General features: G+C 44.4%; 1 protein-coding gene across 9 annotated transcripts in view; it reads right to left on the bottom strand.

The window, feature by feature from the left end:
• Window positions 1-13,981, bottom strand: part of LOC120829835 (ERC protein 2) — a 117,650-nt gene that overhangs the window by 102,333 nt on the left and 1,336 nt on the right. For 4 of the 9 annotated variants that reach the window (XR_013453033.1, XM_040194343.2, XM_040194350.2 and 1 more), the window contains exons 2-5: window positions 12,051-13,189; window positions 9,585-9,608; window positions 8,704-9,471; window positions 1,039-1,194 (exon numbers count right to left, since the gene is read on the bottom strand). Coding sequence is in view for 7 of the 9 variants with exons in the window: in XM_040194343.2 (XP_040050277.2) it covers window positions 1,039-1,194; window positions 8,704-9,471; window positions 9,585-9,608; window positions 12,051-12,914 (1,812 nt within the window). In the remaining 2 variants the exon portion in view is untranslated. The remainder of the gene's footprint in view (window positions 1-1,038; window positions 1,195-8,703; window positions 9,472-9,584; window positions 9,609-12,050; window positions 13,190-13,981) is intronic. The other 5 variants (XM_078090680.1, XM_078090693.1, XR_013453034.1 and 2 more) reach the window with 3 other exon arrangements.

Genomic DNA, 13,981 nt, shown 5'->3' with positions numbered 1-13,981 from the left:
CGCTTAAACAAATGTTCGTGTTCTCAGAAGCCACTTTCTGGGGTTCAAGTAAATCAAAGCCCACGGAGGAAACTGGAGAGGACAGGGACGCTGTCCTCTCCGGTTTCCCTTATCACAGTCTCAACTCAACACCAGCCGCCACAGCAGCTGTAAGACTGTAGGACCCTAAACAGTTCAAGGATATAGGATGAATCTGTGTGACCGCGCATGGTGTCTCTCTGTTACGCAGAAAGACGAGACAAGGGAGAGCAAGCCAGTGCCATCACTGCGATGTATGTCATCGCGGGTCAGGACGGGTGAGGAGAGAGCTCTTTCCTCTGTCGCTGTAAGCTCACATTCATCCATCAGGGCCCCATTCATGAAAACATCTCTTTTATGATTGCATCAAGAACCTTCCCCGATGCATTGACACATGGCCCCTACAAAGAGCACCATTAATAAACAAAAGACATGCATTTTCACATGAAACTTGATACTACGTTTCTCTTTCCTGTAGATATATTCATGAGCCTATTCAAAAAATGTGCACGTCAGTCCGAAACACTGCTGGGTCCCAATGAATAAACCATACAGCCTGAAATAGAGACATATTAGTAGGGCCTTTTAAAGGTCTTCCTGCCAGCTGAGGGTAGTAAACAGACACGGTGCACTGCAAGCCGATACGGCAATAGCTCCCTCAGAACAGTCAGCCGTCAGATGGGAGAGGAGTACAATGCCTGGTCATCACACAGGCATGGTCGGTAAGGCTAACCAATATTTCATGGGAAGTAAGGAAGAAACAAGAAACCTTACTCTGAATATGAAGATATATTCATCAAGTGTAGGCGGGTCATGCAGGGAAAAAGCAGCCAAAAGTCACAATGTCCCGTAACTTGCACTCCATCAAGATTCCACCACACTCATGCATGCTTCTCCATGCACATGCAACGTGGACAGGCAACTTGCCAATGCGGTCATAACTGATGTTTCGGGGCAGACATGCATCACTTGGTTCATGCAGTGAAAAGTTGTCTCACATGGCGTTCTGAGGCATTCTACCTTAGATTTCATGAACTTAGAATGGCTCTTGTAGACCTCCACCTGCTTCAGCTCATCCTGCCTGTCATAAGGGTGCAGCAGGCCGCTGGTCTTTAACATCTGGACTTCATCTTCCAAGTCTCTGATGTTCCTCTCCAGGGAAGATATCTTGGTGTCCTGCACCAGCAACAGTAGGCGGGCAAAGAGTCAGCAAAGATGTAGCAGACCAGATCTCCACAGCGCATTGTCAATTCTACAGAAAGGTCAGGCTTCACACGTTATAATCCTGGAATAGGCACAAAAAACAAATTGGTTTGTTTGTATTTCTTTAATCACACCACAGTCGTCTTGGGCAGTTTTAAGCAGAAGGACGTAGCGTTGACCCCCCTGCAGAAAAGACAGGAAGCGGAAGGAGAGATTGACGCCAGCTAAAAAAGGCGTGTAGACTGTCTGTGTCCGACCAAGATATGATATTAACAGGTTTAACAGGGGCTGAGTTTCCTCAGATATCATTGAGCTTTCCACCATCTTTACTCTAACATGTTTTGCAAAAAAGTACAAATACAGAAAGAGAGCAGAATAACTACAAAACTAGATGGACGCGAGACCATTTACCGACCGTCTCTCATAGAGCTGCCCTTGTTTGATGACATGACGACAAATATCTGTGCAGAGAATATAATATGGTAGCTCAAAGAACTATTTAATACATATTCCTATTTCTGACTAGATTGTCTGGTATAACAGGGTGAAGTGTGAAGGTATCTGTGAGGGAATGGGAGGGTCTGTCATGGACAGTTCCTAGGGTTGTTTAGCTGCATGGGTTCAGACACACGTTAAATGCTAAACCTTGGACGATAAGAGACGTTTAATTGAATAAACGGAAGCAGATTGTATGATGCCATCAGCACAAACCACAGACAACATATAAGCATCTGACGTCTATTACATCCTCTGACATCAACCCTACCCACCAGTGCTGCGTACCATCCTAAACAAATAGAAGTAGACCGTGTTATACAGGAATGCATATAGATACACACAACACACACAAACAGTCTGTATAAAGACATATTTTCCAATGAGCACCGAGGCCAATCATTTACATTGATTTATGTTGATATCTGATTAATTAATTTTGCTCTGTGTTTAATTCTGATTGCTATCTGGACCTGCTCCAGAGTACAGAGCGAGAAGAAATATCTCCCGGAGGAAGAGAAACAAGGCTAACCCAAATAAAACACAGAGGACAATATCAAAAACAGCATTCAGTACTATAGGAATACAAAGGTGTGTGCCTTAAAACCTCTGAAACATGAAGGTGCTCCACTCCAACCAAGGAAGAGCACAAATACTGTATATCCGCAGCCACAACAGGAAGGATTAAGAGGTGAGCACTTATTACTGTACCTGCCAAATAATGTCAGGATCAAAACAGAAAGGGGGGTTGGTTTTCTGTAATCAAAAAAATGGAAACATTCACCATTTAATGATAAATAAGCAACAGCACACACACACACACGCACACTACAAAAAAAACGAGGACTGTTTAAAAAATCCACAATGTGGGAAAACATGTCATTCTCATTATCAAATTCACCAAAGGAGAACTGTGGCTGCGTTTCTTTCTCTCCTCCTTCATATGACTAATCCTTCTGGCAAGGTTTGCTTCGCCTTTGTAATTAATACACTCCGCTCCTCTCATGCACTTGCAGCAGCGTGAGGATCCTAGCACATGTGCGGTCTGTTAATAGGTAGACAAATCACAAAGTACGTGTGAAAAATAACTGTGGTTTTCAAGTAAAGGAACCACTTTTAGAACAAGTGTTAAATCGATGCGATGTGGGTGTGCAGGGAGGGGTTTGGGGGGGATTGTGCACGCAGACACATGTGGAGTCAACTGCATTTTTTTACAGCTTTAATGACTTCAAAGGGTTGAAATGAGAGTGAAAGCTTCCATATGTGACATTTGAAACAAATTGAATAAGTACTCAACTGTGCATGGGCCAATAATGGCCTTTACATAGACACGGCCGCCACAATAAGACAATGTTTGGCAGATCGTTTCTGCATGTATGTTTGTGTCCACATTTCAAAGTCCAAGCTCTGCTGCTGCTCACATCCAGCAGTGCACTAGTGAAGGTTTGTTGGTTTGAGGCTGATATCACACTTAACAAGACAGCAGGCTGCAAACTACACTGCTCAAACGCGGTTTAAACTTGTGTAGGACATTGGTACCTAACATTACGTTTTAATTGCTCTTGTTGAGTCCAGATCCACTGTGCGTCCTACCTTCATATCAATGACAGTCTGCAGAGCCCTGGTGTTGGCCGGATCGGCCTGGAGCTGGTTCCTGCGATGGAGCTCCTGGGGAGGCACCCGGTAAAAATAAGCCTGGCGGCTCATCATCTTTTGCACCTTTGAACACCTACAGCTTCAGAGCCGTTAAAAAAAAGAGGATCGGTCCGACCAGTTCCAGTCTCCCTATTCAAAATGCTATCTATTGTACATCCTTAGAAATTCTAGTTTTGCAAAAAAAAACAAGGAACCATCCAACGATCTTTAAGCTGGACTGTGTTTGATACTCTCCTGAGGATTTCTTTCCATCTTCAACAGCGGGTTCTGGTATGTTCTCTGCTCTTTTCCTTTTCGTATTTCTGTCTCGGTTTGTCAGCAGAAAGGAGAAGCACTCAGCTATAGGTCATGAGAATCTTTCAGTCTTCATCTCTCTATTTATTATCTCTCACTTGTTAACTCTCTCTCGCTCCCTCTCTCGCTCCCTCGCAGATGTCTCTGGCAGGCTAAAGCTCTTGCTTAGCAACACTTTCTACCAGCACATGCGCTACACTTCTTCCATCAATATTTAATGGCCGCTCTGACCTACAACTATGCCAGCACGCGAGCACACACACTATCAAGCAAAGGAGCACATGGCGGGTCGAACATACTTGTTGCACATTAGGAAAAAGTCCATTCGAGATTCAACTGTCCGGCAACAAATGAAAAGTATTTTCAATGACCATAGTTTTTCAAACCTGGAATGACCATCTCATGATTGTGTATTTGGAATATGACGCTCGTCGATATCTGCTAGAGAAGCAGCTGCCACCTGTCTGAGCAGGTATGTGTGAGGTCAGAGCAAAGATATCAAGAAATGAACTATCCAGCTGTCATTTTCATCTTATCCAACTCCTGCGAATTACTGTACTTTTTTTGAAAGACGTATACGACCAGGGAGGTATAGCTGAGACCAGTGTTGTCTTTTTTAAGAACCTCCTGTTTAGCCACACATATTCACACCCAGAAGCCTCCCAGCACAACCACTACCTGATCTACTGGCCACCGCTGGAGCAGTCGCAGTCTCCGTTGCCTTTGCTCAAACGCTGCTCTTTCAATCCATGCGCAGATTTACCTTTATTTTATTTATTAACTGGTTTGTGAGTCGTAGGCCCTTCAAAGCTTTAAGGTTCCACCATCACAGAGGATTCATAGCGAAATCATTTCAATTACTTGTGCACCGGATAGTGTGTGCTGTGTGACTTTAAAACAAAATAAACCCTTATAGAAAGAGGTCAGTTGCAAGTGACAGCCTAGGAGCTTCACAGGATACAAATATGTCTCCACGGTAGTGGGGAAAAGGAAGAGCAGCTGTATATTGTTTAAAGTATGAGTATACATACAGGCAGAGGCAACTGGTTGCTCCAATTCCTCCCAGTAAGTTGAAATGAGAGTAGACAAGGCCCTTATCCTCCTGTCCATGTCAGTTGTGGATAAGGAGGGATTACTGCTGTCAGAGTATGCCTCCCACATACTGGTATGCCCACTGCTGCCACGATCCTAATCTCCTACTCACCATATGTGTATTAATGTGTCACAGTAAGTGTGCATCCAATCGTGCGCATGTATTTATCTCTCCCATGGAGAGTGTGTGTGTATTAACTTCTTATCATCAGTGTTTAGAGTATAGCTGCAGTACAAAAGGGTAAATTAAGTCATGCAAGAGAGCATGTCATCAAAGAATGTCTCCTCTGCTCCACATGTGTTAAGAGGACCAAGCATATGGAATGAATAGGATCGAACATAACACTTTAGCAATAAGTGCCCGCATCCTGAATGAAGGATACGGTCAAAAGGTTCAATTTTAGCCCAAAGGCAATGGTGTCAAATATGCCATGCACAAACTACAACATGAACCGACTCTACATAGACACACATGCACACACACACACACACATACGATCACACACATTCATCAATCACATTCCCATCCCTTTTCCATCAGTGAGAGAAAAAGGAAACACATTTTCTTGACACAAATGGGAAAATATGCCCGCCTATACGCTCGAAGTCTGCAAAAAAAGAGAGAATGGGAGGGAAAGTGTTTCTGAGAAATAGGGGAAGGCATGAGGAGAAAGTTTGAACCTTTCCGCTCAAACATTCTGGAAGACCAACAGAGCCTGGAGAAGATGTGTTGTGGTGGGCATGTGTTTTTGCTTATTTATTTACAGTGGTGTTGTTATCATTTTAGGGGTGAGCTGCTTCATTAAGCGAGGCTGCAATGAGTCAAACAACAATGGAGCTTTAAAAAGTCCCACCCGGGAGAATGTTTTTTTTACCGATGAACTTCGATGGCAGATGGCATATCAACCTGGGGGAAATATTGATGGGCAGACAAACATACAAAAGTAAAAAGACAAATGAGAAATAAGTGAGCTGATAAGCCGTTGGAATGGGAAAGAGCTAAAAAGAAAAAGCAGGAAAGACATGAAAGCAAACCGGCCCCTAAAAAAGTTACGTGTCTGTAGTTTCTTTAATGTTTGAGAGAGGATGCAGGGCAGACAAGGGGCGCTCGCTAAAAAGAGCCACAGGACTTCTGGAGTCAGTCATACTAGAGATAAAACAGGGGAGCCATAAATGCTGTACCCATAAGTTCACAACACTAGAACAGCGCCACATACTCAGTGGTCCTGCTGCCGCTCTGGATAGAGGCAGGACCTCTACCGTGACGGAGATGTCTCCGTGCACAGTGACCATGTGAAATCTACTGTATGAAATGTGTGAAAATTCCATATGCCATCTCTGAGTAAAAAACTCTACAGTAGGAGCGTGCATGTGAGTGTGCACGCCCTTGGCAGCAGGTCAGGGCTGTGCAGGAACAGACCAGTGGTGAGGCTGTTATTATTGGGTCCACGGGGACCAGGCGGCTGGGGAAAGCCGATTAGGCCCAGATTTATGCCTCTCGGTGTGTGTGTGTGTGTGTGTGTGTGTGTGTGTGTGTGTGTGTGTGTGTGTGTGTGTGTGTGTGTCACCATCACACACAGCCAAGGCTCAGAGTTCACACATCACACAAGTTAAATTCTGATAGAACACTGCCACATTGTGGACATTGCTAGCACTGCAAGAATGTCTCAGTAAATATTTTATGTGTTTAATGAAACACAAGCGAGAGAGCACAGTTTGCATCATACAAACCTACAGGTTGTCACGGAAACATAATACTTTAAACACACTCTCAAAGTGATCGGTTTTCTTCCGAGCAGTAAAGAATACCAAGAACTCTGTCTCAACCCTCAGCCATGTTTGAAGGATAAATAAAAGCAGAGGTGAACTGAAAATGGAGGCATTTATTATCCCAGCTCAAGCTAAACAAGCTGGGTCATTTGAAGGAGAGTAATGGGCACGGTAATGAAAGGCAGTTGGGCTGGTTTCCTTTGGAGTTAATCAAAAGAGCCCAGAGTAGTGCACCCTAATAGAGGCACATACTATCATAGGCTCTCCTTCACGAACCATGACAAGTGCAAGTGTAGAGCTTAATTATGTTCAAACAAAGGCAAGGGGCCTTCACAGGAATTAGGCACAGTTCAATGAGTGCATAGAAATCCCTTCAAATTAGTATTAATTCAGACCAACCTTCGATTCAACACCAACCACAACCACATCAAAGCTGTCTGACAATTTGGCTACACTTCATCACAATGTTAGCAAACTACATTTTTTAATTCGTCAACTTTTGGTTCACGCCCAAAGTGTCTGACAGTGTCTCTTCACTACAACCCAATGTGTATTATCTCAGTTATGAGGAACTATTTTGAACTATTGATTTGGGGCATTTAATTGTTATGAACCTGTAATACTCTCTCTCTCTCTCACACACACACACACACATATATATATAATGTATAATATATGTATATATGCATATGTACATAAACAGACATCACACCATCTCAACCTCAGGGGAGAGGAGGTCAGAAGGAGACGGGGGGAAAGCACGAAAGAACAACAATCGCTTCTCTTCTCAATCAGAGCTTTCAGAGTGTTTTCACTCATTAATCATACATTAATATTCAGACAAATACAGCTTGTTTTTTTTAGCTTAGAAAAACACTCCTTTCTCCCATCTCCCCCCCAAATACATTGCACCCACGGTATGTGTTAAGCTTGTCAAGTAGTTAAAAATAGCTCAGTGTGAACAGGTACTCACCTATTATACACACAGCATGGTCAGGTCCCTCACGCACACACACGAGCACGCACATGCACAGCAGTGGCGGCATTAGCATGGACGGAAACAGCCATGCTGCCGTCCGAAAAAATCATAAGAGTGACCGGCTCAGGTGGATATCCCATCAGCCAACGGCGGCTAGGCTAAAAAACACTAAGCCGACAGGACCCAGATGTGGACGCATGCTCACAACCACACACACACACACAACAACACACACACACACACACACACACAATCACTATCACATGTAACTGTGCATAGCAGACAAACAATATAGACGAGTAGAACAAGAACATCATAATAAACAATAGCAGAGCCATGCACAGACATGCAACACACTCTCACACACACACACACACACACACACGCACAGAGAGAGAGAGCGAAATTAAAGGCTAAGAAGATTTAGGAGTTAAAAATAAACAAGGGAGGAACAAGAAGCACAGAGTCAGTGCGAGCCAGAGGACGCAGACACTCCTGTGTCACACTGAAGCACAATAGAGCGTTTTCGAATTCAAATTCAGTCTTCAAGGAAGAAAGAAAACAACAAAGTGTTTGGTATGAGTGTAACCACATGTGTTACAACCATTTTTTAACCTTATTTAATTATCTTTTAATTTCCAAAGCACAACAAGCGTAATGCATGCCACATGCTGTCGAAAAACTGCCAAAGGCTATTCTCAACACACAGACCATATGACCATATGACCATAAGTGCCATGTGAGCGTGTGTATATCCAGGAACACGTACACACGCGCGCGCACACACACACAAACAGAGTTGTATTGTAAAACTGCATGGCTGAACACAGGCTTAGAGCTCTCCGTATGTTAATGAATCCCATTGATAAGACCTGCTCAGCTTTCTACTCAGCACTCACACACACATACATGGAAAAATGCACACTATTTAAACTGCAAAATGCCAATTATTATCTTTTCAAGCAATATACAAATCAAACAAAAATGTGAACGTGTGTAAACAACTTTAGGTATGACATAGAAAGAAATAGCACTTTTTTTCATGTATATTCATTCTAACATCAGTATGATAGTAAGTCAAATCTATTGACATACGGCTCTGCCATTCACATCCGTTTACTAATACAAACGAATGGTTCCGATGCGTGACCATTCACCGTCTGCAGCCCTGAAAGACACAAGGAAGAAAAACTCACCTCTCTCACGTGCATGTTCTCCAGCTGTGCTTCGGCCTCCTGCGCCGCCATCGTTATGATGCCTGGCCGTTGTCCCCGACCCCAGTGTCCCTGTCCCTGACCCGGGCCGTGCCCTTGGCCCTGAAGCATCTCAAGTAGCCTCTGGATGCTCTCGTCCCGGGCGCCCAGGGTCTGTTTCTGAGAGTCCATTCTCATCTCCATCTCTTCCACGGTCTTCCTCAGCAGGAACAGCTCCTTGATCTGCCGCTCGCGCTCCGACTGCAGCCGGTAGAAATTCTCCTCCGATTGATCCACGGGAGGTGGCGAGGAGAAGCCGTCACAGCCGGGCACCTGGCAAGGGCTGCCGGCGCGGAACAAACCAGAGCCGGGCGCTACCACCGGGCCGTGGCCAGGACTGTAGAAGGGCTGATCGGAGTTGTTCCTCGGCCCAGGCTGAAGGGTGTTGGCGGGGCTGATTCTCTGAGCTGCTACTGCGGTGTTACAGCCATAACCAGGGCTGTGAATGATGACATCAGCTTCCTGTTGCCTGGGATTGTATGTGCTGGATGGACTGGCTCTTGCGCTATTCTTCGGCCCGGGACTGTGTAGGTTACTGGAGCTTTGTCTGGGGCTGGGGCCGGGGCTGAGCCCCCCCCTGTGGTCCCGGTCTGTATGGAGTTCTCGATAGGAGCCAGAGTTCCCCTGCTGCCGCTGTTGCTGCAAGCGACTGTTCATGTCCCTTTGAGCCTTCAGCTCTTCCTGAAGCTCCTGAACCGTCAGCGGCAGCTGCTACAAAGAGAGAGAGTGAGATTTAAAACAAAGTAAACAAAAAATGATTAAGAATTCATAAACACAGGGGGACACATTGTAAAGAAGAAGACAGTGGGGTACATAAAACAGACCTTGTTTCTTCTTATATCGCCAGGCTGCAGCAGGGAGATGTGACATAAGAAAGACATGCACGTGCATTAAGGCAAAAAAAAAAGAATATTTAAAAGATAAACCCTCAATATAAAAACCATTAGGTAGATTACTTCAAACTGGCTGGTGTTTGCTACATGCTTTGGCCACTAGGAGGGGGTATTTCTTTTCAAAACACAGGGAGAAACAGTAATTGTAGGTGAAATGTTTGGAGGTGGATATCAAAGCTTGAGAAGACAAGATGAAGTGGGATGTTTTCCACGTTGACAAAGAATAAACAACAAGAATCATAGCAGCTACTGGCTTATGGGGTCCCAATAAAGCAATCATAAACTGATAAAAAGAAAGGTGACAAGTCTCTCAAAGTCTACAATTATGACACTTACGAATCAAAACGCCAGAAAAAGAATGATCAAAAGATTAGTCTTAATAAATAAATCATTCCCTGTCATGCAACATGATCCAGAAACACAACAGTAAATGGAAGTTAAATTAGGAATCTTATCATCTGTGTGAAGATACCACAATTTTCTCCTCAAATCGTCTTACTCATTTGCTCAAGTCCAGAAGGTGGGACGCGCCAAGGACACAGAGCTGAGACGTAGGAGGAAGGCGAGGGTGAACATGGGTAATCAATGCAACACGCTAGCACTGAATATCAACTCAGAGTGGGTGGACAACCCTCCACACAAACACACACGGCCTAGACTGCATACACAAATACATATGTACAAGCGCTCAAACACACACACAGAAAACAAACAGATGGTTAGAGATGACTCTGGTCGGGAGAGCTGAGAGAAAAGGTGACATTCCTTATGCTAATTACAAAGTTATCTTGTCAAACGGGCATCTTCCCAGTGACTTTCAGGGGGCAAAACACAGGGGGCAAATGGAAAATGAGTAAACATCTTAAAGAGAAAATGGAAGATAGAGGTGATAAGGGAGCGGATGCATATCCCGCATGAGGTATAGCTTTAGCCTTCTCAAAGTGAGTAGGTGACTAAAAGAAACTGGGCTTTATAAAATCCGATTGAAACGGAAGAAAACTTTGAGATTGGGAGACCAGAAGGGTTTGTAACAATTTAATGAGTGATTATTATTTCTATCAAAGTCCTGATCATTATCACCGCAGCTGAACTATCCCTTGATGTATGTGAGGAAAGGGGGCGTAAGAAATGTTTTATTATGAATGCCGTTTTATGGATATGAAAGCTATGGAAAAGCAAAATGACTGACTGGATTTGAGGAGGAGAACAGCTAAACGTTTAAAGTTATTTGATGCCAGTTTTGACACTATTAATACACTGAATAAATTCTGCTCCCAGTAACCCACAACATATTCGGTACACCTATGCGTTCATTCTTGTTTATGGGATCAAACATTACACATTTTGTCTGGTTCTTTAATGGTAAAGACGCGGGGAGTTTCACACCAGAATATATTTAATGTCTGTAGGGCTAAATTAAATCTCTCTGGCATTTTGTGGGCGGTAAAAGCGCTGTGTATAGTTTTGTTTGCACCTGTGTGTTACCTTACATGACAGTATTGGTAGTAAAGGCAGATCATGCCATTTTAGTACACATTTCTTCTTGTTAAGGAAGCGTTTTGAGAAACATGTATCAATTGGAACTTAATACAACTACATTATTTAGTTCCCGAAAAAACAGTTCTGTGGTTCGATATTCATTTTCAAATGTTCTTGCTTCATGTTAAAATGACTGGAAATGTGTTGGTGTCACAGTGTCCTCTCACTGTACGACAATGTAAGATGGAAAAGTCTTTAAATACGAATGCAGTGGTAGTGTGTGGTAAAGGAGTCTGATCAAAGATACAGTATGTATAATAAAACAAAAAACTATTACACAAGTGCAAAAGGGGTTGAAATATGTATCAAGACAAACAAGTGTTATCTTTACACCAGACAAACACGGACCCACGGGGAAGTGACATTCCAGGAAAACAAATGGAGACAAAGAAGGTCGTGAGACAGACTGCACGGACAGGTTGCACAAGACAGACTGGTCACCATCCCTTCAGGAGAAGCTGTGAGCGTTTTTTTAATTCGACTAAGCCCGCTGAATAGCTGCCACTAGGGCACGTTCCCTTGGAAACACAGACAGCACGGAGCCTGGCACCTCGACAAACGGATTGCATAAAAGCCTCTCTGAGCAACCTTGGAGATGGGAACAAAAGGTATGATGTACAGCGGGGAGGGGCGGGTCTACAAAAATGTCTGAATGTGATGCGTGAGCAGACAATATTTTTGTTTCAAAATGAGATAAATATGCTAAATATAATCTTTCCTAATAAAGTGACATATCGAAATTGAGCATTTGTCTAAAAAGCACTAAAAAGTTTAGGAAATTGCTTGTGTTTTGCTCACAACCACATTTTCTCTTTAAGAGAAGACATTTATTTTAAACAAATGTGTCCTTTTTCTCACCTGCAAATCGTCTTGGTTGGTCCTGTACTGGTCCCTCAAAACCGAGGTCCTCCCCGCCTCCTCCCGCCTAACCCCCCTGTCTCTTTTCACGTCTGGGCTCCAGAAGTTGACATTGTTCATGCTGGGACCCGTCCTTGCATCCCTCCCCGTATCCAGCTCTCTCCTCAGGTTATCGTTCTCCCTCTGCAGCTCCCTCAGCTGACATTGGAGATCAAACGAGGAAATTTCTCCCCGTCCGGCCACGTCAGGGGCCTGAGGATGCCTCCCGGACTGGCGCCGCAGACTCGAAGTGCTCGGAGGGTGCGAAGTCTGGTCTCCATGGGCGTCCGAAGGGGGGTGTAGGCCAGACGAGGTGATGTTTGGGGTGCTGCCCATGGCTGTTGTTCGGTTGCTGTTGGAGGAGCGGCTGGTGCTCCTGCCCAGCGTCATGGTGCCTTTAGGGTACCCGCCTGAGGGTTCCAAGGAGTCCCGCTCACACGGGTACATGGTGCCGGAAGTTGCATAGGCAGCACTCAAAGACTGGATGTTCTCCATGGACAGGGTTTTACCCCCTGGAGCCTTCGCCGAACCACGACCTGCTCCTTTGTCTGCTGCTGTGCCACGTTTGACCTTCGAACCTGGCCTCGACACCGACCCTTGACCCCCAGGCGATTTCGGCGCTGGTGCAGACACGCTCCCTGACACAGAGCCCGGTTCTAGCCCCGAGCGGGAGCCTGGCGCTGAATTTACAGCCTGTTTGCCTTTCGCCGGCTTGGGGGCTCTGGAAAAACGTGAGTGAGTTGTGGCGGCATCAGTTTGCCCGCTACTCTTTGGGCCAGCTGACAGCTTGCTTTGCGCAGGCTTTGCTCTAATGTTTAAAGGCATTTTTCATATGGCAAAAGTGGACCTGTGAGATGAGACCGTTGAAGTTGGGAATATTTTCATATCCATTCATGGAACCAGAATGGATGACAAGGTTTAGAATAAAGGCCACATCTCGGCCTTTGAGTTTTCACCTGTCCATTGTTGATCAATAGGGCTTGAGGCCGTCTCATTTGGTCCTATCAGAAGTAGATGGCAGTGACCGGTGGGTAGAGGGCTCCTTGATGAAAAGGCCAGAAGTGTGGTGGTTTCAGCTCCAGTGCAGGACATCATGGATTCTAAATACGTTAAAGAATGACAAATTCTAAGTGAAAGCTTTCACCAATAACATAATTATATCACAAGCAGCATTACTACAAGGGCTGGTATCATTTTATTATGCTATTGCCAATATAAAGTATATCAATTAGGTGTAAGGAACCAAGCCAAGAAATCTAATTAACATTTCCAATTTCGTGTTGGCTACACATCTCTGCATGGTTCTAAGAGCCAAATAATTAACACTTTACAGACAACATTACAGTTGTATTTTTGATGTAGTGCACAGTCCTCAAACCCATAGAGCTACAGGAAATAATCAGCTATCAGCAGCAGTGTTTGGGACCATCATCTAGTGAACAATGAACTAGTACTACAGTACCTCTTTGATGGGAGTGATGGGAGGACAGTGGAACAGTGTCTGTTTAATCACCAGACTATAGGTTTTCATGTGTAGTGGCAGACTTGTGGTTTCTCAACAATTATGTACAAAACACCTAACACAATCAATAAAACAGAGAGGGTTCCAGATTATCCATTTCAGCACCAAGGACAGCACCGTACCAACCACCACGAAGCACATGGTTTACGATGTCCGCTCAGGTCTGAGGGAACCTGATATGTGGTCAATGCAGACTGACGAGGGAGTTGAACGGCCAGCATCTTCTGCACTGTCTGCACTCTCCTGCCAAATCCATTGTTTGACGTTACCACAGAATATTTTCGGATTTGACCAAAAGTGGACAAAAGGAGATGCTTGTAATTTATGCCACGTCTAGCCCATATGATGCTATCAGCACATACAGTTATAT

This window comes from Gasterosteus aculeatus, chromosome 2 (genome assembly GCF_964276395.1).
Source record: "Gasterosteus aculeatus chromosome 2, fGasAcu3.hap1.1, whole genome shotgun sequence".
In the NCBI taxonomy this organism is placed as follows: domain Eukaryota; kingdom Metazoa; phylum Chordata; class Actinopteri; order Perciformes; family Gasterosteidae; genus Gasterosteus; species Gasterosteus aculeatus.
The sequence above is the reverse complement of the archived record's forward strand: the minus strand, read 5'-3'. Positions and strand labels throughout refer to the sequence as shown.